This window comes from Juglans microcarpa x Juglans regia, chromosome 3S (assembly GCF_004785595.1).
Source record: "Juglans microcarpa x Juglans regia isolate MS1-56 chromosome 3S, Jm3101_v1.0, whole genome shotgun sequence".
Lineage (NCBI taxonomy): Eukaryota > Viridiplantae > Streptophyta > Magnoliopsida > Fagales > Juglandaceae > Juglans > Juglans microcarpa x Juglans regia.
The window spans coordinates 22,903,369-22,929,657 of record NC_054599.1 but is presented as its reverse complement, the minus strand read 5'-3'; the positions used below and the strand labels follow the sequence as shown (position 1 = coordinate 22,929,657).

The window sequence follows — 26,289 nt, the reverse complement described above, 5'->3', positions numbered from 1 at the left end:
AGAAGTCTTATTGACCAGAGAAATTAATTTTCTATCAAAAAATAGAATTAGAAGAAAAGAAAACCAGATAAACTTTTTAAAACAAGAATTAAAATATAAAAGAATTCAAGAATAGTTAAAAGACCCGTTATTAACCCAAAAAATTGATAATTTTAAGACTATAATCGAAAATGAAGTATGCTCTAACATGCCTAATGCTTTCTAGAACAGAAAACAACATATAGTTGAATTACCCTATGAAAAAGAGTTTTATGAGAAAAATATTCTAACCAAAGCTAGACCTATCCAAATGAATAATGAATTATTAGAATACTGCAAAAAAGAAATTAATGATTTAAAAACAAAAGGATTAATAATGAAAAGTAAATCACCATGGAGTTGTGCTGCCTTTTATGTAAAAAAACAAACAGAATTAGAAAGAGAAGTTCCTCGTCTGGTAATAAATTATAAACCCTTAAATAAGTTATTACAATGGATTAGATACCCAATTCCTAATAAAAAAGATTTATTATTCCGATTATATGATGCTACAGTATTCTCAAAATTTGACATGAAAAGTGACTTTTGACAAATCCAAATTGCTGAAAATGACCGATATAAGACAGCTTTTACAGTTCCCTTCGGACATTTTGAATGGAATGTTATGCCTTTTGGATTAAAAAATGCCCCTAGCGAATTTCAAAATATTATGAACGAAATATTTACCCATTTCACTCATTTTTCGATAGTTTATATAGATGATGTATTAATATTTTCTTCATCTATTGAACAACATTAGAAACATTTAAATACTTTTGTTCAAGTTATCAAATAAAATGGATTAGTCGTTTCATCATAAAAAATAAAATTATTTCAAGAAAAAATTAGATTTCTCGGACATATAATTTATTAATTACTATTACTTTATTTATAAATAAAACAAAATCATTACAAATACTATGCAATGATTGGTGGGACCCACATTTATCAAATATTTAAAAAATTAAAAACATCTCATCTCACTTCCAAATAGAAACACAAGATTTTTAAAAACCACGTCATCTCATCTCAATTCAACAATCTAATTACTATTTATAAACCATCTAAATTCATCTCATCTCAATTTACTATCCAAACGGGACCTTAATTTCATTAAACATGTAATAATTTATGTATTTAGCCTCAAATTCAATTGTTGACATCCTTTTACCTCGCATACAAAGAAGATAAAAAAGATCATTAAGTTATAAGCACATGACAAATGGAGTTTTTTCTACACCACCGCAAATTTAATACAAAATATTCACTAATCTCCTAATTTTTTTATTCAACTAAAGAAAATAAAAGAACTACATGTTTTATTTTCAATTTTTTGAAATTTTTGTTGAATAGAATAAAAAAGTTAATATATGTTTAATTCAATTATATTTTTGTACAATAAATTAAAAAAAAATATAATTATTCAACAACTTAAAAATAAATTCAATTTTAAATCTATTTGAATGGCAGCTTTTGTTGGTTTTTCCCCGTATGACAATCTGTTGGGGAAATGCTTTTTCCACATAAGGTGGCCGACTTTTTTTTTTTTTTTTTTTTTTTTTACGTAGTGATTAAGTAAGTTTTTTTAAATGAATATTTAATTTTTTGTAAAAATTATCTAAATAGTTTTAAAAAATGGTAAATGTAAAAGTTAAAAAAAAATAAAAATAAAAAGATTTTAAATGATCACAATAGGATTTCATCCTCTGTGTGGACGTATCAACGTCCTTAAATATTTTCAATTCATTATTATTTATAAATTATTAATCATTATTCACAAATAATTTGAGATAATCTTAACATTCAAAAGCAGTCTTAAATTTTAATATACTCTTGTCCTAATTCTTAAAACTACTCTGATCATCATAACTTTGTGACATATATATATATATATATATATATATATATAGGACTGTTCATCAAAATGCGGCCCGGTCCGGAATTCGAAAAACTGGGTTCCGGTTTCGAGTTTTGGCCCGGATGAAACCCGGGCCGGAACCCGGGTTTGAAAACCCGGACCAATCCGGTCCGGGTACAGGTTTGAAACCCGAGTTTCAAACTCGGGTACCAGGATCTTTATTTTTTTTAATAAAAACCGGTTATATTCTCCCCCCTGTCTCTCTCGCTCTCTCATTACTCTGCGAAAATACAGAAACCCTAACCCCTGCCTCCATCACTGTGACCCCGTGAGCCATGACCCCATAACCATCCGCCGCTCGTCCTCGCTGCATCTCCGTCGCTGCATCCCTGTCTCCGTCGGCCTTTCCCTCTAGGGCATTGTTCACTTGTTTGGGTACTCTCTCTCTCTCTCTCTCTCTCTCTCTCTCTCTCTCTCTCTCTCTCTCCCTGTAACTATGATTTTGTGCGTGAGGAATTGATAGGGTAATCACTTGATTGATAATGGTTTGGGTTTTTATGGATTCTATATTTGTTGATAATCGGAGTTAATGGGTATTGATTTCCGTGGCTTGTGGACTCTAAGCCTCTGCTTAATCAGAGTTAATGGATGTTGATAATCGGAGTTAATGGGTGTTGATAATGGTTTTATTTGATGGGTGTTGTTCTAACTGGCTAGAGACATTTTTAAGCCAAAGTTGAAAGATCCAAATTACACACATTATTCGAGAGTTAATTAGTTGTGATAAACTAATTTCTTGTATATACGGTATTTGATCAAAATAATGTAAAATACAATAAGCTGGTCGAAGCAACTTATGACGAGCAATTTATTCTTCATCTTAACTTATTTCATTTTTCATTTGCAGATATTGATGATTGGCTGATAGAATATATATATATATATATATATATATATAGTACTAAGACAATCTATATATATATATAGTACTTTAACTTGAACTGTCAAAGTGATAGGCTGTGTATTCATCTTAAAAATAACATTAGATAGTTGGTTCCCTAATAAAGGCCATTTATAAGTTTACCATGGTGCGCCAGAACTATGGTAAGTGACTTTTCCTTTATTATCATAAGTTCACCAATTTGTTTCTTTCAGATTGGATCTGAGTAAGTACGCTGGATTGCATTTGTTTCTGTAATATGGCCATGTGACTTTTTTTCCCGTATTCACTATTGGTTCTTGGAATGGGGTGGAACAGTAAAAGTAAAACCATCTATTGAGTTTTATGGTGCTGGTATGTATAATTGTGTGATATTCTTTTCTTCTTACGGGTAAGTGAGAAACTGTAGTTGGAGGTCATCATCTTGAATAAGTGGTGCCATTGAATACTGCAGGGATTCTCAAGTTTGTCCGCGTTGTATCAACTTTTGTCTTGTACATGTTGTGGCTGTTTTGGACACAAGATATTTATATGCCCATAAGTGGATATTAACATACCTTCATGTTGCTGAGAAAAAATAATATCTCTACAGCTGAATTCCTCCTACACCCCCGCTCATGACTGCATCATGAATAATGAGTCATCATCTTGTATTATTTATACTACTTCTGTACACTTCGTTTCTAATTCCCCATTTTTCTTTGAGGATTTTTACTATTTGTGAATAATAAAGTCAGCAAAGAGCAGCAGCGGCTTCATTGTTGGTGAAACTTGTTGGGTAGCCTATGCATGGGCCTAGAGTTGCAATAACGCTAGCAAGATTTCTTCCAGATTGTATGGTATCGATTATTAGGGATGGTCCTGGTGAGGCTGTTGTAGCTTCCCTTGAACAGACTACAGAGACACCTGAACTTGTTTGGACACCAGCAATGATAGCTTCTTTGTTTGCTCAAATTGCAACTATGGCATCAGATCTTTATCGTAAATAATTGTTGTTCTATATAAGGCACTTAGAGAAGCCATGTGTTTCATGATGGACCTCACATTGGGAAAGAAGGTTTGATGTATGTGTACTCTTCTTATTTGTTTAACTATGTATTTTTATGCACTTCTTTGTTATTGCAAAGTCTAACTTCTCCACTGAAAGCAGATCAACATGAAAGGCTTAGATGGTTTACAAGGACCCATATATGTTAGGACTGGATGTGTTTTCAGAAGGCAAGCACTTTATGGATTTGATGCACCTGCCAAGAAGAAGCCCCCTAGCAAAACCTACAACTCTTTGCCAAAATGGTGCTGCCTATGTTGTGGCACTGAAAAGTAATGCTGGAAAAATTTCTTATTGTGTATTAGAGTTTAATTAAAGTAATGTACGTGTTTTGTAATATTCTTAGCAAATTAGTTCAAACAATGTAATATTTGAAGTCCAATTAATAATAAAAAAACTTTTGTGTAAAAAAAAAAAAAAAATCCGGGTTCAACCAGGATTTACCCGGGTTCCGGCCCGGGTTTGAAACCCGGGTCCCTGTCCGGGTAGACCCGGGTTGGAACCCGGATGAACACCCCTATATATATATATATATATATATATATATATGCTCCATTGTCATTGTCTTTCTAGGTGCTCATGCTGGTTTACTAGTTTATATTAACCACGTACATCAATCGCTGATGCTTTTGTATTTTTTTCACTGACTAGGTGAACCGAGAAGACGTAGAAAAAAAAGAGCAAAAAACCCATACTTCATGTGGGGTGCTGTTTCTTGGCGGAAACTAATCATGTGATGTTCGGACCACTCCAATGACTCGATCCATTATTTACCTTGTATCCTTTGTTTCTTGATTTTTGTTGGTTTTCTCGATCCCGTACTAAATATTCTATATATCTAGAACATATATATATATATATATATATATATATATATATATCGAGCTAGCTGGCAAGCATGCACTTGATCATGCTTGTATCACCGCTCTTTGGGTTGGTGGCACCTAGACGAATCCCTTAAAAGAGTCCAGGGATGAGTTTGTGTTAGTCCAGGGGCAGCTAGCTGAGACTCAGAGGAAAGGCAGGCTCCTCTTGAGCAAATAGATTCTTTGAGGCAGAAGCAGTGATTCTTCCTCCCTCAAAATCCTTAGCATTGAGCTGTGCAAAAGGATATATAACATGAAAGCTGTGATAAGAATTAAGAACCCAAGCTGTTTGCATTGCATCAGCTATTTGGCTTTGAGTGGAAAACGAGAACCTAGGGCAGCCTTGCAAATATATAAAAGAAAATCATAATCTTCTCTCTTTTCACCATCCTAATTGTATTGCTAAGAATATACAATCTCACCGCACCCCCCCCCCCCCCCCCCCCCCCCCCCCCCCCCCCCCCCCCCCCCCCCCCCCCCCCCCCCAACAAAATATTTGTTATTCTCACTGCCTCATGGCTTCCAGTTCAAGACCAGGTCTACGTACAACTTCTTTGTTAGTTTCAGTTAACCGTTTCAACTAAAACCCCCCTTGAAGGATAAATAAATTGGACTCAATCTCGCTCCGGAGCAGTTCCGGGAACCCTTCTTGCACTGAGGTTCCCAGCATATGACCAAACCCTTTCAAAATCGGCAGCAACCATTTTTTCTGATTTCGGCTCGGTTGGCTCCTTGAGAGTGGTCCTCCTAAGAGAGGAAGAATCTCTCCCAGGGCTTCCCATTACTGGAGTGGAAGAACAGAAGGTTGGAGTTGCAAATGGCGAGCCATATGGGGACTGGTGGATCGAGAAGGGGCTAGGAGACAGTCGTTTCTGAATAGGAAGACCCCCTAGACCTCCCCTGTTGAAGATGGACATCGATTCTTCTACAGCACATTGCTTGGTCGCATCATCTACATAGAGGACGTCATCTATCCTGGCTATTATGTTAAATGCCAAGCTTTCCATCACCCTTGAGTAGCTTTCAAGAATTGACTGCCCAACATCCTGCCAGAAAAAGAAAACGTTTAAATGACTTGCATAACTGGAAATTTCCTACGATCTTTGTAAAGAAAAACATTACACGGCCACAGCATTGTAAAGGCAATTGGGAAGTTTCTTCAACTGACGAAGTATACACAAAGGAACTACAGACAAAATTCCCATCCATCACCTAAAACATGTGTACAGACTTGAATAGTTTACCACTGGTACTATAACGGAAGTAGGAGACTTCCTAGACCAAGAAATCCTGTCCCCATCTCTCCCTTTCTGAACAAGATTATGCATAGATAGCGTTCACTATTGTTGTCTCTCAAACTACTTGCCCGTACAGGGCACAAATGTTGTGAATGTGAAATATGAAAGACTATATAGCTGGAAGTATGTACTGGCAGAAGGATGCACCAAGTCTCCAGATAACAATGACCCTAAATTTCCAAGAAGCCCCACATCCCCATTGCACCATTTGAGTTACAATGTATGGACAACCAAAACAAAAGAGCATAATTGTTGTGAACATGCCAAAAGAGTGGTCACCACTTTTATGGCATCCGTAAGCAAAGTAATGTGGTTTGTGCTTGTGTTTACCAAAATTTCTAGATTATAAAAAGGTTATAAGAGCATAATACCTTATTGTATTGGATCTTGTTCATATCCAGTGCAGTTTGTGGGAGGCCAGGGAAACGAAGCCTCAAGCTCTGTAAGAGGGTCTCTGCTCTTTGGGCCAAAAAAATATTCTTATCAACATCAGCTACAAGGCCCTTGACTTTGCCACCCCAAGATGAGCGCCTAGATTTCATGCGATTTTTGTGTTTCCTCTGGTCCTTTTGCTTCCAGAAATGGATTGCTGCCTCTATCCTGTTAGCTATCTCCAGAGTATGATGCTCAGATGAAAGGTCCAAGCAATCAAGTAGACATTCTGATGAGAACTGATCAGCAGTTATGTAGCGATGAATTATTTCACCAAGACATGTTTTTCCACTCTGCAATGGCACTCAAACCACAAAAGGAATAAAAAGATATATTAAGATATATCAGAGACATTGAATATCTGCTGTTTATGCATGCAACGAGTCAGTAATTTCAAAAGATCGAGAGAGATTACGAATGTACAAATGATATGATATATCAAATCTAATTCAACTGTAAAATAAGATAAAGAAATCATTTAAAATCTTAGAATTCTAGCCATCTATTTTTCATGACGATGAACTTGTAATGCTGTGAAATCACCACTTGTCAGCTTAAGCTGATGGGAAATTGTAGATTTTTATTTTATATCTTAACACTCTCCCTCACGTGTAGGCCAGATTTTCCCTCAATAAGTGGGCTCAATAAGTGAAATATTTAATTAAATTGAGTGTAGAGTTAGGGTTCGAACTCAGGACCTCTGCTTTAATACTATGTGAAATCATCACTTGTCCCCCAAAGCTTAAGCTGATGAGAAGAGATAGATTTTTATTTTATATCTTTACAAATGCTGACTCAGGATACCATGCAAATGCAATATGCCTTTTACTCAGTTAAACTCTAGACCTGTGTAATACCAGTGAAATACGTGCTGGCAAGTCTGGTACTAAGCTGTGTCACGTTAACAGCATAAATTCACACCGTGGAAATCCATACCTTGGGTAAAGTCTCCAAGTAAGCACTGGGGATCTCCATCTCAGCTAGCACACTACTATTAATTGCCAAGGCCGCCTTCAGTATCTGGTTTGCACAGTCCCTACACTGTTGCAATCTCTTCCTTGCATCTTCAGACAGCCCACATGGCTGTATTTTTGGACAGGGCAGCCACCACTTCTCTTCCTGCCGAACTGAAGGCCTACCACCACAGGATCTAATAGCATCACAATCATTTGTTTCACCCACAACTATCCCCCTATCAACGTACCAAAATTCGGTATCACAAAACCCATCAAGCATACTAAGCAGCATTGCATCAAGCTTTTTAAGTGCAGGTAGATTCATGTACAAATCCGAGCGCGGCCTTGTCGCCATGACTTCGTATGTGCCTCCACCAGGGAACTGTTGTATTGAAGGCACGAGTTCAACTATGGAATCGCTTACGCATAAGAGCAGCTCCATCTCTCGGCGCCACATTGCCTTCTTCTGCAGCGCCAGTGGCTCTAACCTCCACAATTCACCAAACACAGTAGCTGCCATGACAATTGAAATCAAAGTTTATCACGAATAAAACCAAAAATATTACTAGGGAACAGCTCCAATAATATAATGGAAGTGGAGGCAGCAGACATACCAGAGAGATTGGTAATGGCATTTGAGATTGCGAGGGCAGTGCACACCCCCTTCCCTCCTCCAGACATATCTTCTCCGAGAAGAAGCTTCGCAAATCTCTCCTTCATCATCTCAACCTCTGTTCAAAAAAATGAAAAAAATGAAAGAAAATCAATATATTCTAAGTCCTAAAAGTATATAGACTTAGATCTCAAATTACCCATACACGGTATAATCCCTACTTGGTCATAGAGAAACTGGAGCAAACTCGGTATAAAAGAAAACAAAACACAGAAACGAATTTGAAACCACATTTTCCATAATGATTTCTCACTTAACAGTGGATCGGCAAAAATATATATATATTGAATTTCTTCTTGATTTAAGAATCAAACAGAAGCTTAAGAGAACGATAACTAAAAACTACTCAAATAATTAAACTAAGTAAAAAATTAAGCACAAATACCTCATTCAATGTCTCAGTCTAGGACCGGATTAAGAGCCAAAATGTGCAAAAATTACCAACAGTACAGCAACATAAATAAAGTACCTGAAAAATCAGTTTCCCGTTTCTCAGGCTTCTGATCCCAAAGCACCACATCCTTGCCTCCAATCACAGGCAGCATCATCGGCGCCGTGAAGCCGAAATTCCCGGCAACGGGACGGGGGGAAGAAGTCATGGAGCTGGAAGCGCCGACCTCAGCGTCGAACCGCCGTGACGAGAAGCTACTGCAGCTCTCGGACTCGCTGACGTCAGCGCTCAAGCTGTAACTCCCGCACCGCTCGCTCTGCTCCTGGTCGGAGCCGTACCTGTCGTCTTCTTCCTCCGACACGCTCCCCATTTGGACTCCGGAGATCGGACGCTCACCACGTACGGATGTGAAGCAGTCAGGCGCACATATACTACGATGGGAAGCAGCGTAGCCGATTAAGCGAAAACCAAACGAAACCTCAAAGAAAAGAGTGGAGTAGCTCGAAGTGGGGAGGCGAAGAAGACGATGACGATGATGATTGAGGAAGAGAGAGAAGGAAAAGGCAGCAGATAATAAAGCTCTCCCAAGAGGTTTACTCCCAACGTACTCTTTCTCTGTCTTTTTCCTCTCTCTCTCTCTCTCTCTCTCTATTAAATTAATTTAATATACTCAATTCTCTCTCTATTTCTCCCTCAAATGCTACTACGGCATGCTACTGCACTGCAAATGCTGTCGCCAGTAGTTTTTCTCTTTTTTGTTTTTTTGTTTTTTTTTTTCACGAGTACTGTTTTTCTTTTGATTATTTTTAGATTTCTTGTAATAAGATTTAAAATAAATAAAATTTTATTAATTTTATGTCAAATTGACCAAAAAAGCAATTAAAATATTCTATATCAAATTGACACTACTTATGCCCGCAAATTATATTAATAATATGTTGAATATATCAATTTCTAAAAGTTTTGTCATTTCTTGTTAATGTAACACTTCACTCAACCTTAGTATTAGAAAATGTAAAATAATTTATATAATTTTTAAGTGTATAAGTTAAGTGCAATATTTTTAAAAATAATGATAAATATTTAAAACACATTTGAAAATTTTATTTATTTATATTATATACCTTATTTTATTTTCTAAAAGAATAATTCTTCTTATCAGTTACTATTCACTATCCTATATCTTATATTTTATGAAAAAAAACTGTTAAGTGTGAAGTGTAAATGTAAATAGTAACTTATCTATAACAAAATTCTTTCGAAAAATTACAGAGACTTGCCTACTCCGACTATGTATCTACGCTCTTAGGAAATTTATGGAAGAAAAGTTAAGACAAAGAAAATAAATAAGTTTTATTAGTTACTGTTAAATGGTATGTGTAGCCGAACTCTAGATTATAGACGGGACATTTTCAAATTGTCTGGCCCAAAAAATAAAATATTTACTACGTGTCAATTTCTCATTTAAGGAATCAACACGAAACATATATCGTTTGGAAAAATGCTTCTCCCACTGAGGATTCAGGATTTTTTTTTAATAGTTAAGAAAGTATTTTTTTATTTGTTATATTTTTATATTTTTATTTTAAATATTTAAAAGGATTTAAAAAATACTTAAAAAAATAAAAGTGTAATTTTAGACTATCGGTTAATGGAAAGGGCAGTGATATGCTTACATTTTGTTTATTATTATTTTACTATTCAGTTATTTTTTTTTTTTTTTTTGCTCTTTACATTTGGATTAAAAATTTTATTTAACAATTTTAGAATATGACATTCTTACAAAATTTAGAAGGAAATTAATTTAATCAACGAACTTAATCATGTAAATTAATTAAATATTATTTTACTATTTAACTATTTTTTTCTTCTTTTTCTTTTCATTTTTTTAATATATTTAAATATTTTTAAAAAATAAAAAATGCCAATACATTAAAATTAACTTTAATCATTAAGTAAAAAAATAAAAAAAATATATATATAAACGGTCATAATGAGTGGACAAATTCAAGAGATATACTATTGTTAAATTATTTATTTATTTTAATTTCGTGATTAAAATAACTTTGGATCGGCGCTTGTCGAGTGTGGGGGACCACAAAGGAGTTTCATGCGCCCTATAAAACCATTGCCGCTAAATTGTAGATCGACTGCTCGGGTGTATCACACAATTTAATTTAATTTAATGTGGAAAAGTAAATTTTATTATTAAATAAATCCTTCTCTTTTTTAAAAAATAGGATAATTTAATATAAGCAAATTTATAATAAATGATTATTAATAAGAGCCGCAAAGTGCATTTTTTTTTTATAATAACTTATAAATTTTTTTTTAAAAAAAAAATTCTACTTATCATCTTTTATACCACACATCAAAATATAATTTGTCAGTTTTGTCATTCTATTTAAATATACATATTGATGTGTAAATGTATATGTTTAAATAAAAAGATAAAAATAATAAATTACATGTTAATATATGGTGTGAGAATGATAAATAACATTTCTCTTTAAAAAATAAGATCTATAATATAATTATAAAAAAGATATAAATAAAATAATTGAAACATTAAAAAAAATTATAAGGAAACTCAAAAATTTATATATCATGTTCTAGAGCGTAAAATTATTTTTATTATAAAATAAATTCAATAGATCACATGAAATTATTTTAATTTATTATTATTATTATATTAATTTACTTGCATAAATACAGATAAAACAAAATTTTAATTTTGAATAGTCATATATTATTATTATAAGGATATTTTTGTAAAATGATGTTAATTTTATATAATATTTACAAAAATAGTCATATTTTAAAAATATTATTGTGTAAAGTATTTGTATAATTTTATTTTTTTTAAATAATACCCGTTGTTGATTAAGATGCATAATGCAATTAACACCGTTGACGTGACTGGCCATAGTCAAAGGTTGCTTAAACTTCCGTGATTAGGTTTTTGGGATGCTAACTGTTATAATAGTTCGTTACATTAATTGTTGCAAAACTTTAAAAAGGTAGACCACCCTAATAAAGGCAGGGTTGTAACTACTACCTCCTATATTTAATACGTTTTGGCTTGGACAAGTACTTCTTTCTTTAAATTTAATACGTATTTAGCTTGTTCATTATTTAGTTTTTTTTATACAGTCATATTTTAAATTAAAAATATATCTATAAAAATATATTAATTTTATAAAATATTTTTAATTTAAAATTATATTATATAAATAATTAAATGTGTATTATTTTTATTTTTTATTTTAATAATAACTATTACCAGTGTTGTGAATACCATACTGTACCGGTCAGTATTTACTGTACCAGCCACTAAGCCAGTACATATACTATATATATTTTGTACCGGCTTAAATACCGACCGTACCGGCTGATATTTCGACATTTAATTTTTTTTTTCATTTTTTTAAACTACAAGCTCATTTTTTGACTCTCAATTCAAACTAGACTATTTATAATTTATATATATATGTATTTATATATAATTTATTCATATATAGACTATTATTTTAGAATATAATATATATTTATATATATAATTTATTCATATATCGACTATCCTGAAACGGTATAGATACCGAAATATTTCGTTCTAGTGCCTTGACCGGTACGATATTAAAAACATTAGTCTATTATTGTTCATGTGAGCAAATTTTTTTTTTCAGTCCGAAATTCCAATAACTGGGTTACACCGGTGGTTATTGGTCCAAATTTTATCCGATAACTAAGGTTGGATTAAATATTAAAAGTGTTTCATCTCATCTTATTATTATAATTTTTTTCAAGTTTTCTTACAAAATATAACAAAAAATTTAAAAAAAATTTTAAATTCCAAACAATAATAATTTAACAAAATAATATTCTAATAATATTTTATTTAACTTTTAACTTTTATCTAAATTTATCTCATCTTAACTCACTATTCAAACAACACCTAAATCTTTCTGACTGAGAGATGTTTGGATAATTAGTTGAGATGAAAGTTGAATAAAATATTATTATTACTTTAAAATTTAAAAAGTTTAAATATTTATTATATTTTATACGAGAAATTAAGGAAGTTATAATAATTAGAATTAAATAAATTGAGATGAATTGGAAAGATTTTGTATCCAAGTTTTTCATATTTTGATTTTATTTTTTATTTTTTATTTTGCTTATATATTTTTATTTTGTGTGTATAGGACTTAATTATATTACATTGTATATAATAATATGTTGCAAATATAAAAAAAAATATGGATATTACATATTTATTGGTAGAAAGGAAATGTTTAAAAAAATAAAAAAATATTATTTAAATGATATGAAGAAAAAATAGATATGATAATGTATAATATATTATAAAAATTAATATGTAAAATAGAAAAAATAAATTTGATAATGTATTTTAAAAATAACATAAAAAAATTATTGTGAATACTCTAATATCTCCATCTCACAGATCACACGCTTTTCATTGCTGTTTGATTTCAGTTTGGTAGAACTTAATTTGTTTTTTTTCTTATGTGGAAAACGAAACGCAAAAAACCATCGGACCTCATAGAGTTTACCACTTTGTTAAGGCAAGCGTCGGCTCTCTTGGGCTGGGGCTTCTCGTCGCTGAGGCCACCTCGCACTCTTCCCTCTTTGTCTTATACGAGATTCTCGCCGTCCCCATCCGTCCTCGGGGTTCGTTTTCCGCTCTTTGTTCTGTTTATTTTATTTATTTTAATAGTAAGTTAATAACGAATAATAAATTAAATTTTAGGTCTTGGTCAAAATCCTTTCTTAATTGATTGGACGGAAAACTTGATGAAAACAATAATGTTTTATTAACTGTAATATTTACGACAGCCTTAAATAGTGTAATATTGCAGAAGTAAGTAAATGTGGATAATGTAATAATTTTGTGATGAATAATGGGTCTGCTCCTTTGGTTATTGACCAATTACCTCTGTTGCTGGATAGGTTAATGGGGGTTGCTGCTGCTGGAAAAGGCTATATGTATGTGCATTACGTGTTGCAGTGGATGAGCACAGAACTTGATTGCAGCTTTATTGGACGGCAACAAATGTGATTAATTTGGTGTACTTCGCTTAAAGTGAACCATGCAACTTGCTTTTAATAGAGGAATGGGTATGATTCATTCTTCCTATCTGTTATTGTTAGGGTTTTTTTTTTGGAATAACATGTCATGTATCACCAGTAGCATGTTAGTAGATTACAGCTGCATGGAACATACCGTTTTGTTCTTTGTTGGGTAAATGGTGAGAATGGGGTTACTTCAATGTGTCGTGCAAGAGGAGGTGGAGAAGGAAGAAGGTGAGCGAGAAGAGAATGAGAGCATGATAAGTTTCAATTATCCATCCTATCGTGGGAAAAAGGATCCCCTCGTGTTTGGGGTAAGAACTTGAAGGCTTAAGTTATTTACCCTTTTGATATTGTCCAAAATATTTATACAAATAGTTATACATGTTGCGAGCCCACTTGATCAGTCTTCTTCTTATTATTATTTTCCATTTGAGCATTTCAAATTCAGGCAACAACTTAAGAAAACATTTATGATACATAAGAAAAAAAGGTAAGTGGCATATTTAATGTGCATAATACAAGGCTTCCCAAGCTGAAGGAAGAGAGACCGGCCAGGCCTTACACATACACAATGTAATTATTTTCAGATATTTTTATATTAATTTACTTCACAAACTATTCACTATTATTTCATTGGGCAATGCTATTATGACGCCCATCCAGTCTATTTTTTTTTTCTTTTCACATTTTTTAATACATTTTTTATTTTTAAAAAAATAAAAAAATATACTAATACACTTAAAATCACTTTCTTAATCACTAAGTAAAAAAAATAATAAAAAAAAAAATGACCAGCCATCAAAACAAGTGTACAAATTAAGTAGACAAATAAACTTTTTCCTATTTTATTACTATTTACAGATTATTAGATTATCTGATATATTTTTAGTATCCAAACGTAGCTGCATGTGAGTTTGGATTTTTCTCCTCAACCAAGGCCTTTTAAGTTGAATCCGAGTGTTCATAATCTTGTCTTTTTCCTTTACTACTTTCATGGTTTAGGCAGAATTCATGTTTTCCTTCTCTTTTACAAGCATAGTTCTCTGCAAAAACTGATCAATAAGGTTCGACTCTGTTTTAACTTTATGATCCAAGGCATACGGTTCACGAATCACAACATCTCCTAGCTATCTTTGATTCTTTGACACTCTTAACCTCCAGTTATTCATAGAAGACAAGACAGTACTGTTTTGAACTTTTATGGCTAAGCAATCAGCTGCCGATGGGTTTGTCATCACTTTCTTTTCCTACTTTTGTAACTGGTTTTAATAAATGGCCTGCTTTTGCAGATTGCCAGTGAGAGTGATCACAATATGCTCTAACCATCTTGAAACCTCATTTGATATTGTCTTTTGATATTGTATTTATCTTCATGCCACAATGGAATTGCTATTTTTTTGGTTTTCTCAATCAGTTCAGCTCGATCATGGTAGCTAGTAACAAAATCCCAAGAGGTTTTACGACATAAAAGATGTTCGTTTTCCTAAATCATAAGTAAATCTGCAGAACTTCAAACTAGAGGTACATGACCTCTTATGTAGATCATGTTTCACTGCACATATGAAACCAGAGGTAACAGATTCATTCGAAAAAACTCGTTCTTTCGAGACTCGGCGAATTCTAATAACGATTATTTTCTTATTTTGTAATAGGAGTTCTTAATCCATCCAACCATGCAGAAAAATTACATCAACGACCAACATTGCTCTGAAAAGCATATCATGAAAAAAAGAAAGAAAAACATTTGATTTAATGCAATGAAATTGCTTATTTGATCAGGAGGCCTGGGGCCCAAGAGGACTAGTACGTAGTTAGGGTACGTACTACGCCTGGGCCAATTGAGAAAAGTTGATAGGGGCTACAAATCTTGTGGGACCGCTGAAGAGAGTTACTGCTGCCAGCTGAGCAGCAGCCTCTGTTGGGTGGAACAAATCCCAGAACAAGTAATTATCGCGACTCGAGCAAAGATATGCATTTGGATTGCAATTGGATTCTGCATTGAGCCTCCCAACTCCACAACATGCAGCCTTCACGTTCGTAAAATCTGAAAAAAAAAGTGTTATCTACATGATCAGACTAAATTCTGGCCCAATAGTACTTAATTTGGCACGTACGCGCATCAGGAGATCATGATATTATATATAGTGAAATTGCAGCTAGCTTACTGAATGGAAGTGGGTTGTCTATGACATTAATTGTCATCTCGTAGGCGTTTCCAAGTGAGTACTTCATGCCTTGATATTCTTCGCTGAGCCTGCACAAGATTGACTCAATCTTTGTGTGAAAAGCTCTTGCGTGGTCGTTCAGCTCCTCCAAACAACCCCCGTTAGGACTATAGAGCCTCTGAGATGGACAACAGCCAATTGACGGGACGCTCATAATCCCAAACTTCCTAGCTCCCAGTTCGAGTAGAGCCTGCATGTACGTGGCATTAGTATCCGATGTGATCAGTTGATCATCATCTGCCAGCTATCTTGATATCTTTTTATTTTTATTTTTATAATTACTAATTTATAAATATATATATATTTTAATAAAATAATATAATTATTTTAATTAGTTATAAAATGAGTTATAAAATATAAAAAAAAAAATTCATCTTTTAAGCGAGTTCATGCACTAATACTAAAATATAAGATGTCTATTTAATGAAACGGTTTGAATTGAAGATGAAAAGAATTTTTATGAGACAATCTTTTCTTATCTCAAAAAAATTTTTTTTTTAATAAAAAAAATCATGTCAGCATTGATACACGGTTTGATAAGCTAAACTGCTTGTGCGCTTTAAAATAAAATTTTCTTTAAAAAAAAGGAGTCATGTACGTACCTTTAATTGGTTCTCGTAAGCGATTCCTAAATTGGCGAAGAACCGTTCCTTTGATAACTTATTGTTGGAACGGTAATATTCGAAGATATCATTGCTGCCAATACTAATGAAGAACAAAGACTTGGAAAGAAACCTTAAGGTTCGTAAGGGACCCATTGCAGCCATAAGCGAGCTGCGAACACTCTCAAACTGCTCTATTTGCTCTGCCAATGGAATCGCATTCTGTTTCCCGCTGTTTGGTGTATCAGACTGAGCAGAAAGTAATAATTAGATCATGTCATCAATGTCATGCTTATAAAAAGATCATTGCAGTTTATATAGTCATGAACGAATGTTAATACATTTAATTTCTAGAGAGAGAGAGAGGCCCTCACCGGTAATTGTCCTGTCAGACGAAAAATGCCGGACCCTCCAGAGGCGAAGTTTATACCCTTTAAGGCTTGCGTCGTTCGACTATAACGGGAGTAATTGACAGTTGAAAGATACGGTGGTGGACTTTTCTCGTAACCCAGTAGCTTGGCTGATCATGAGTATCATGTACCGGTTCAGGTTGAGAAACCATCATCATCATAATAATAATAATAATGGAAAAAAATAAGGTATTAATTATGTCATCCTTGGCCACGAGAGATTTCGATCATTCGTAGCAAATGCATGCATTTCGTGGGAAATGTAAAACAGAAGATTGAACAACGTAATTAGCATGCATGTGTTAGAAATATACTGACCTAGAAAATCAGCACTGTTTAGGCCATTGCTAAACCTTCCAGTGGGTATAGAGAAAGCAAAATCAACGCCATTGAAAGGGAAGTCAGCCCTTGCCTGGCTGCCTGGCAAGAAATTGTTGGTCCCAACATCTGCTGTCGAGTCACCAAGTATAAAAACAGCAGGCCTGCCTGCATCTGCATTAACGTTAAGGATAATCGTCGCCAAGGATAAGAGTAGAATGGCAAAGCTTATCTCTGCCATGAGGAAGAACTGACCAGAAAGGAAACTTTCTCTATTTTTTTAGGACTGTACGTTTCAATAATGCTTGAAACTTCACTGATGAAATATTAAGATCTTTCTAGGATTTATATAAAGAGATGTTGCAGAAAGGTACAATAATGTGAGTGCTCGGTAAAGGGATCGTTTTCCTGCAGCGAGAATGCATACATGCAAAAGAACAAAGCCATTGTTTGCATGGGCGGATTGTCCTACAGCTTTTCTTAAGGCCGGGTTTGTTAAGATATAAAATAATAAAATTTACTTCTTCCTATCAGCTTAAGCTGTTGGGATAAGTAGTGATTTCACATTGTATCAGAGTAGAGTTCTTGAGTTCGAATTCTGACTATACACTCTATCCCATTTAATTAAATATTCTACTTATTGAGTCTACTCATTTAAGGGAAGTTTGGTCTACAAGTGATGATTTCACATTAACCCGGAGGATCGACCAAAATCAGTGATTACAATGAGCAAACCACTTTAATTCTTGCCGCTATAAACAACTTGAAAATATGCCAACTTTGCCTAGTTTAATGTGTTTGACTGGATTTGGCTTTGTGAAACAAAGAAAGCTACGAGAACAAAATGCATCATGAGTTTGAATTAGTCAGATGTAGTACCATTGATAAAGATGCAGTACTAAAGATAGAAATTTCTACCGATCGATGGCGATCTTTTCATGTATTGCTGTCAATATTTCTGCGTAATTTGTCATTTCTGGTTTAATTTAGAACTTGAAATTATCATCACTATTTGGTGGTAGTCATGACATGTAAAAGCCAAATTCCCTGTCACAACAAAAAGCATGCAGACGTTGCCGGAGGCCAGCCGGTTGTCTTTTGTCCCTCTTGGGGCCGGTTAGTACTCTTGAAGTTACCAATGATATGTAGCAGGATGATAAAACCAAGAAATCAGTGAAAGACAGGAGAAAGAGGATGAAAATCTTAGAAGAGTCCAAGAAAGGCTAATAAAAATATGTATTATATATAATATATAATATGCTCCTTGGTCCTTGGTCCTTACTATGACAACGTAGATGCCATGCACACAGCTTGCTGTGCTAGCTAGCTTAATCCATGGCATAGCAATTAGCAACATATATTAATATGTGACATTGAAAAATGGCAAGATCAGAAAATTCTTGATTTTAAACAACCAATTCAATGCTCAACATCATGAGATTTTATTGCAGAAATTATTTATCGCTAAAATATCAATTAATTTTTACGTAGCTAAAAATAGGGGCAAAACTTTTAGGGTACGTTTGGGTATCAAGAGTACCTCAAGTACTCTCACTACTATTCTTTATTTTATTATTACTTTTCACCTACTTTTTTACTATTCATTACTTTTTACCTACTATTCATTATTCTATTATTACTTTTTCATTACTTTTTCACTACTATTCACAAACATTCTCAACACTTCTCAAGTATTCTCACTATTCAAACATAGCCTTAAAGTACACGCATGTTTTGCTTTCGTGGCCCGGCCCCATTGGGTATGAAATTAAAGTAGTACTACTTCCGGTGGATCCACTCTGAAAAGTCTCACTTTGTTTTTGTTTCTGTACAAGAAGTACTCATGATACTTCCACGTTATTAAAAATAAATATTTGTATAATTAGTTATATTGTGATCATGATATAATTTAGTGACGGAATGAGATTACCACGACATAGATCTATATATATCTTTTCTTTTTTGATCATCTCCATTCTACGTACCCTAAGATGCATGGCGTAAAGCAATTAAGTACCATATATATCTGATCAACACGTGTACCAAAAAGGGGATAGTTTGATCATTTTGGTGACAAGATCAATATCCCTGAGATATATATATATATATATATATATATATATATGTTAGGGTTCACATGCATGATGATATATATATATATATCCTCTGATTAAGATACAGGTTATAATTCTCTGCACGTATTCTAGCTGGTCGATTTAGAAATTACTTGATGTGTCAGCATGAGATGTTGCATCTGATTCTCACATCTAATTCAGAATCATGTTCATTGAAAACTATTCTTGCTGATAACAACTATATATATATATATATATATATATGCATAATAATTGGCTTAATGCTAATAATTTCTCAGTATAATATATAATTAAGGCTCGAAGAAATTGGCATTTAAGCCTTTGTAAGATAAAGTCCAGGCTGCTGCAACAACTAAAAGAACACTGAAAACAATGCCTAAGCAACCGAGCCCCAAGCTCACACACCACACTACACTCTTTGAGCGGGGTTTCTTCATGGAAAGCCACATGAAACAAGGATAAGCAAGCGTCAAAGGCAACGCTATGCCTCCTATTAGAGGACCTAAGCTTCCCAAGAACGGAAAAGCCACTGCTACAAAAAAAGCCAACCCTCCAAAGAATAGGCGGATGCCCCGTCCGAACCCACCTCCGACACCGTTGTTTCTTCTTGGTCGTGTACCTGAACTCCAAGTTGTCAAAAACTGGCATTGCGTAGATTTGGAATGTGCACATAAGCAGTTCACCAATAGTAGAAGATAGATGAAGCCCATAGTGAATTTAGAGGTGTTGTGTCCATGGAACTGCGAAAATGCAGGCAGCAATCCTAGTCCATTATAAGGTATCTGGCATTCAGAGAAAGCAGATTGTCATGATATATCAAGTAGGAATATTATTGTACAAAAGGTTGATGAGAAGAAATATCTGCTTAATTTGGAGGGTATTTATGCAAATCTCTAGAAAGTTGAAGAAAATAAATTTGCATGCCTTGTTTCCATAAGCCCAAAACCCAGCGATTGCGAGGGGGAATTGGCACATGGCGATTAGTATATAAGATATTGTCACTCCTTTGCACATAGGCTTGTGGGATGGATGTTTTGGACTCGAAGGCAATGTTCCCTGCAAAGAGTGCGGATGTTTCAATCCTCTATGCAGCTTTGAGATCGATATGAAAAATTATCATTCGTCGGTGCAGAAAAGAAAAAACGTATGGCATCAATTTGAGGTATTTCTCTCTCTTGATTAATTCTTTGATCCCATGCTATTCATTTCGGAACATTGAAAAAGGAAAGAAAAAGGAGAGGAGATGTTTAGATATAGTAGTCACCTACCTGTATCTCGAGTAGAACATTGTGACCTCTGAAAGCAAGAGCAATGATCCCAAGCGCATTGAGAATACTACCGATCTTGCCCATCAAGTTGTAGTTCATCGTCACAGTCTCAGATGGACTGTAGGATACGCCGCCGGCGGGCCTTCCCTTAGTGATAGAAAGAACCCAAATCAGAGCAGTGTATAGGATTGCGGTGATGGCTCCAATCAGAGAGACCGGAGCCACGGAGTTCAGGTTTGGCAATTTGGCCATCAGAATTGCCATGCACGTGAACACCAAGAACCACTCTGCACCACTCAATGACTTGGCGTGACACGTGGACCCACTGTCACATACAGTCTTGAACAAGAGTTCCAAGGTCCCACCTCCCGTGATAATCAGCATGACACACGTGCCGCCGGATAGGTACATTGTCGGGAACAGAGCAAGTAGCTTCCCTAGCTTTGTACCTACAACATCAACGCCAGCTTCTCTTAAAGCCATGCATGCATGTACGTTGTATTAAAATTCAAATGTTGTTACATCCCTTAATTGAATATTACACCTATTAAATAGAAAAAAAAGTTACAATTTTAATAAGAGTATTATTATAATTTTAAAAAAATTTAAAGACAAAATTAACTAAACTTATATTATAGTCTCTATTTAAAAATTATATGTAGCATTGCTCATTTATTAAAATGGAATTAAGTACTGTGATCGATGTTATAAAAATATATATAAATTAAATAATAAAATCTACTTTCTTTTTAATTATAGTTGTCAAATAGTTAAAAATTTTGTTTTAGAGATCAAACCACAGTTAACGTAAAAGCAGGGCCCCTTTTACAATTGCGGTATAAATGTTATGAAAATTTATACTTGTCATCTTCACACTACACAGTACTACACATAATCTTTTTATTTTTATTTTTTTCTTATCAACTATGTGGTATATGTATGATAAGTAGAATAATTCAATTAGTTTAGGAAGAATAAAATAAAAAAAAAACGTGTAGTATGTGGTATGTGATTATATGGATGATGAGTAACAAACCTCGATTAATATTATATAAAAGGGTCAGTACTGAAAATATATAATTTTGTACTAATTAATTACCAAATGCAGCTATATATTGAAAGGTGTAGGTATCTGCTGTAGCGGATTCCGGGGAGTGATTCGTGGAGTCGTGTAAGAAGCCATATGGTGTAGCGCTGCCACACAAATGCTAGGGACCAACATATGATAGCCATGCCCTGCATCCATGCAATGAAATTAAAATCAAACGTACTTAAAACTAGCATCATGTATTCGGTGTAATTAATTTCAGCTCACTTTTGAAAGCAGAAATGAAATGGCCGCGGTTTGTACGTAGAAGCAAAATATTATTGCCTAGTTATTTGGCATAGGCTATTTAGTGTCGACATTAATAGATATTGTCGATCCAATATATTATAAAAGCAATATATATATATATATATATATATATATATATATATATATATATATACACACACATATTTGAATTTGGTATACGAAAATCTTGTTTTTTAATTTAGATTTTATTATTGTCAATACAGTAATGCTATATATAGTTGTGAAGTGCTCAAGCACTACACAATCGTTTTAAAAAAAAAATTGGACATATTATTAAAAAATTAATTTTTTTCATGTGATTCTCGTATTTACTAACTTTTTTTAAAAGAATTATACAACACTTACACCTTCCACGACTGTAAATATTATTTCTCTTTTCAATATAATAGATAATATCATTTTAGGGCTGGTTGGGTTACACAAATGACAAAACTAAATCATTTTATATAATTATTACAATTTTTTTAAACTTTCACATAAAATATAATAAATAATTTATTTTTTTTAAATTTTAAAAAAATAATATTAAAAAATAATATTATAATAATATTGATTTAATTTTTAACAAAATATTGCATAATCAAACCAGCGAGGTGTGAACTGATATAAGTGAAAGATAACAAATTTACGACGAAAACCAACAAATTTGTTTCTCCACGATACATGCAAAAAGATGAGAAAAGGTATATCAATCCAACTTTGAAGGTAGCTTAATTCTCGATCGTTGATTTGAAATATTAATTATAGTACAATATTATGACTCGATCCATGCAAAAGTTAAATCGATCGAGAGATGCAATAATTGACATGACGTTGGTGAATCACTCGAGTGGCCGTGCATGGGACCCAATGTTTGAAATAATCGCACGTTCGTACAAGTTGCTGGTGATCATATATGTCATGTTATCTTTCGAAAGTCAAATTAATTTGGTACGTACACGAAAAATTAAAGATTGATGATGACTGATCATGAGCAGCATTGAGCAACGTAACATCTATTTAATTAGTAACGAATGAAGACGTGATGAAATTTGGCCATAACTTTAAACGGAAACTAATTGTTAGGTTTAGGTCCATATCTATCTTCACCGACTAAACCTGCGGTATATGTACGTACACGTCACGAATAATCATGAAATATGTAAATGTCTATAACTATTTTTAAAAAAAAAGAGATAATTATTAAAAAATTAATTAATTTTATATAAATCTCTTATTTTATTTATTTTTTAAAAGAAATTATGCAATAATTACATAATTTGTAATTATAAATATCTTTTTTCTCTAAATATATATATATATATATATTATAAGGTTATAAACTAGCTACTTTAAATTATTCGATTCTCTGCTATTCAAATCTGAGTTCATATTTAATTAGTGTCATGTGAAACTGAACGTAGTTACGTTTCAAGTTCACTGTTTATGGGTGTGTGTATATATATACACACAGTTTAGTTTCCTGCAAATTAAGAAGTTGCTTTGACCTTTGATTCCCTAAAACACGTGCAAAAAAAACAAGACCTCCTAGACTTCCCTCACGAATTAGCTATAGGGTCTGACCTGGTAGTTTTGCTACACACGATATATCCTTCTTTTCCCTCAAGTTTTGCCTTAAATGAGCCAATTTGATCAGCTGAATCATATGCACGATAAAGTGTTTGTATTTTATATATATATATATATATATATATATATCACTGGAAAAAGATCAGGCAGAGGAAGAAGAAGAAAGAACCCAACCATCCAAAGTGGCAAATGCAGCAGGAAGCAAAAGGGCTAGCATTCCAAACCCAGAGCACAGTATATGAAACGTGACAGAATAAGTGTTGCCATTTCTGGACTCGGTGACGGGAAGCCAAGCTTCTTGATCATCTTTTGAGACGTTAATCTGCTCGATCGTAACCTTGCCAATTTGTAAATGTTAAAAATACTAGATCAAATTATACAGTGGAAGCGATATTACCTCATCGTAAATATCTAGGATCTAGTGCGGTTGTTCCACAGATTCTTCGTCATCGTCGTTGTTCATTCACAATCTCCCATATCGATGATGGAGTGTGCTACGTGGCAATACCAGAGCAACACCCACATATTCCACAGCCTAAATGCCGAAACTAGAGAGAATCATTTGAGAGAGAGATTTCATGTTTTTGATGCAAGTGTTCTCTAAAAGGGAGAGGGGCTATGTAAATAGCCCCTCTAAGTGTAACTCCCGGCTGGCCCTTAATGGCCAGTTATCAAGTCTCATGAAGTGGTTTAAGAACCACTTCATAACCACCAAGAGAAGGTGAAGAGGTGCCCACTATGGGTGCCCCTTTCTTACATCTCACACTCACACATAGTGGGCAAGACCCCAGGTCTGCATCCCTCAATATGTTCTCAATCTTGTTCATACTGACAAATAGGCCGTGCGACCATCGAGCATATCTGTAAAAGAAAAATGGGAGCACTATACCAAATCTATCCTAGAGAAGACCAGCATAGCAACATCCCTAAAAAAAAGTGTCTCGCTATGCCCCGACTCATTTGGTCACATCAAACTAAGCATCTCTAATCCCTCTCGAGTCCAAATGACTCAGAGCAATGCTCAATCTCCATAAAACATGATGTATTCACAGCTATATTGCAACTCCCAGGAAGCAACATAACTTGCCGGCAATGAGTACACACCATTATCGATGTGTTACCAAATAGTCTTCCCTTCGCGCTCATGTCATTTAGTTTTAGTTTAGTCGCTTTCCCAGCAATGCCTCTTTAGATCGCATCATTCATGGCCATAGATAACATGCCAAAGTAGCAGACACTAAAACATCAACCTCGTGACATAGTCAAAGGTCTCCTAAGGGCATAAATAAATTAAGGTCATCAATTATAACGTACAGGACTCACACGGTGAGGAAGCAGGGAACCATTCACTCACCTCTACTATTGGTCGCAAAAGCACATGTAGTATGAAATACATGCTACGGTGGAGTTCTCTTTCCAAAGAAAGAGCGTATATCTATTCTCAATTCACCGTACAGATTTTAGTCTAGTCGCTATCTCAGCGCCTAACCCGAGTCCCTCCATTTGCTCGCTATCCAAAGCGCCAAAGAGGATCTCGCATCTGGCTAAACCACAGGCTACATGGTATGTGGGTAACCATGCACGATCCTTAGACCTCATCTTAGCTCCCACTAAGGTAACATATATTTTGTGCCTTCCAACTTATCCCTCTCTGGACAAGTACCGAGTAACACATTGTCTCATCTTTGCTCGCTACCTCTTTGTAGCGCCAAAGGCGATCGCTCGTGTGAGTGAGCCGATCTAAGCCTGTCAATATACATTTTTCACCATAACTCCTAAATTTATGGTGAATGTGTGTGCATACCAAAGAATACTTCCAATCACGCCACATGATCATAGAACATATCAATATCATGTGCATGACGAGCAATACTGTGAGGTATAGAGAAATCACATGGTCAATAACAAATTATTAAACCACAACTCTCAAGTGGTGTTTAATGACCATTTCTCTCTATGCGCATTCTAATGTATAGTAACTTTCTAAAACCTGCTCCTACCAAGAGACTCAACTTTTACATGTAAAAGTCCTTTGCACAATCATGAAGTCAGCGATGACTCATCGCGAATCTCATTTAGGTCAGACTCACAATATAAGCCGTAGATTTTAGTCAGAAAGTCTAACTGTGATTTTTAACAATCTATAAGGTGACCACAAATGTTATTCAGCAAACTTAATTTGCGACTTCAAGGTTTCACAAAATCATGTGAGATAACCATAATTTATTTTTCATTAAGGGTAAAGCAATTAGGGCCTTTGCCCCCAAAGACAATCATAATAGTCTAATCATTACTTTTAATGACAATCGCATCACAAACTCACTTAACAAAGTAAGTCATATTTACCCTCTAACAAAAACTTAACCTCTAACTCCCATGAGCAAACCATAATGGAAACATCAAACAATATAGGCAAAACTAGATTCTTTAGTATTTTCCATCTCATTAATTGTCTATAGATTTTGAACAAGAGCTCATAGAAACTGTTTTTCTTATAAACAGTCTCACAAGACATGAAGCCTGAGCTACTTTTCACAAACCCATGTCCATCACCTCGTAGTATGGAAAACCTCTTTTTAGGCGACAATTAATTATCTAAGATAACCAGTTCGCAATATCTCTTATGATGACACTTTTCTAATATTGTCAATAGCATTCAAAGAACCCTGTTTTATTCAATAAGTCGTTTAATAAAAAAAAAAAGACTAGGTACATTGGGTATCTTTGAATAGATGGTTTGTTTAGGTCGCATGTAAACAGTACCAGCAACATTTATTCGCTTTATGTACCAAAATAGTACTAGCAATAATCAGGCGCTCAAAGTACTTCATGCCTAAACATCACAAAAACTAACCATCTAATTCTCCTAT

At 34.1% G+C, this 26,289-nt stretch overlaps 2 protein-coding genes and 1 pseudogene across 2 annotated transcripts; all 3 read right to left on the bottom strand.

Annotated features, from left to right (window-relative positions):
- Positions 1-5,344: 5,344 nt before the first annotated feature.
- Positions 5,345-9,126, bottom strand: LOC121257508 (rop guanine nucleotide exchange factor 1-like). Its single transcript, XM_041158531.1, has 5 exons — positions 8,559-9,126; positions 8,031-8,147; positions 7,397-7,929; positions 6,400-6,753; positions 5,345-5,776 (listed from the first exon to the last, which is right to left on the bottom strand). Exons 1-5 carry the CDS (start codon positions 8,848-8,850, stop codon positions 5,345-5,347), a joined length of 1,728 nt encoding a protein of 575 aa, XP_041014465.1. The 5' UTR covers positions 8,851-9,126.
- Positions 9,127-15,358: 6,232 nt separating this feature from the next.
- LOC121258804 (GDSL esterase/lipase At5g55050-like) lies at positions 15,359-17,370 on the bottom strand. The gene is made up of 5 exons (XM_041160338.1): positions 17,130-17,370; positions 16,776-16,921; positions 16,402-16,650; positions 15,740-15,989; positions 15,359-15,618 (listed from the first exon to the last, which is right to left on the bottom strand). The coding sequence occupies exons 1-5, from the start codon at positions 17,368-17,370 to the stop codon at positions 15,398-15,400; spliced, it is 1,107 nt and encodes a 368-aa protein (XP_041016272.1). The 3' UTR covers positions 15,359-15,397.
- A 2,145-nt stretch (positions 17,371-19,515) lies between these two features.
- Positions 19,516-23,771, bottom strand: LOC121258803 (annotated as a pseudogene).
- Positions 23,772-26,289: the final 2,518 nt, after the last annotated feature.

Bases quoted from the DNA above. Each gene is read 5' to 3' on its own strand.
- LOC121257508 (XM_041158531.1), bottom strand. From the start codon at position 8,850: ATGGGGAGCGTGTCGGAGGAAGAAGACGACAGGTACGGCTCCGACCAG. The intron at 6,754-7,396 runs GTATGGATTTCC...GTGCCATTGCAG, and splicing joins ACTTGGAGACTTTACCCAAG to AGTGGAAAAACATGTCTTGG. The intron at 5,777-6,399 runs GTATTATGCTCT...TTTTTCTGGCAG, and splicing joins ACAAGATCCAATACAATAAG to GATGTTGGGCAGTCAATTCT.
- LOC121258804 (XM_041160338.1), bottom strand. From the start codon at position 17,370: ATGGCAGAGATAAGCTTTGCCATTCTACTCTTATCCTTGGCGACGATT. The intron at 16,922-17,129 runs GTCAGTATATTT...ACTCATGATCAG, and splicing joins AAACAGTGCTGATTTTCTAG to CCAAGCTACTGGGTTACGAG. The intron at 15,990-16,401 runs GTACGTACATGA...ACGTACATGCAG, and splicing joins CTTACGAGAACCAATTAAAG to GCTCTACTCGAACTGGGAGC.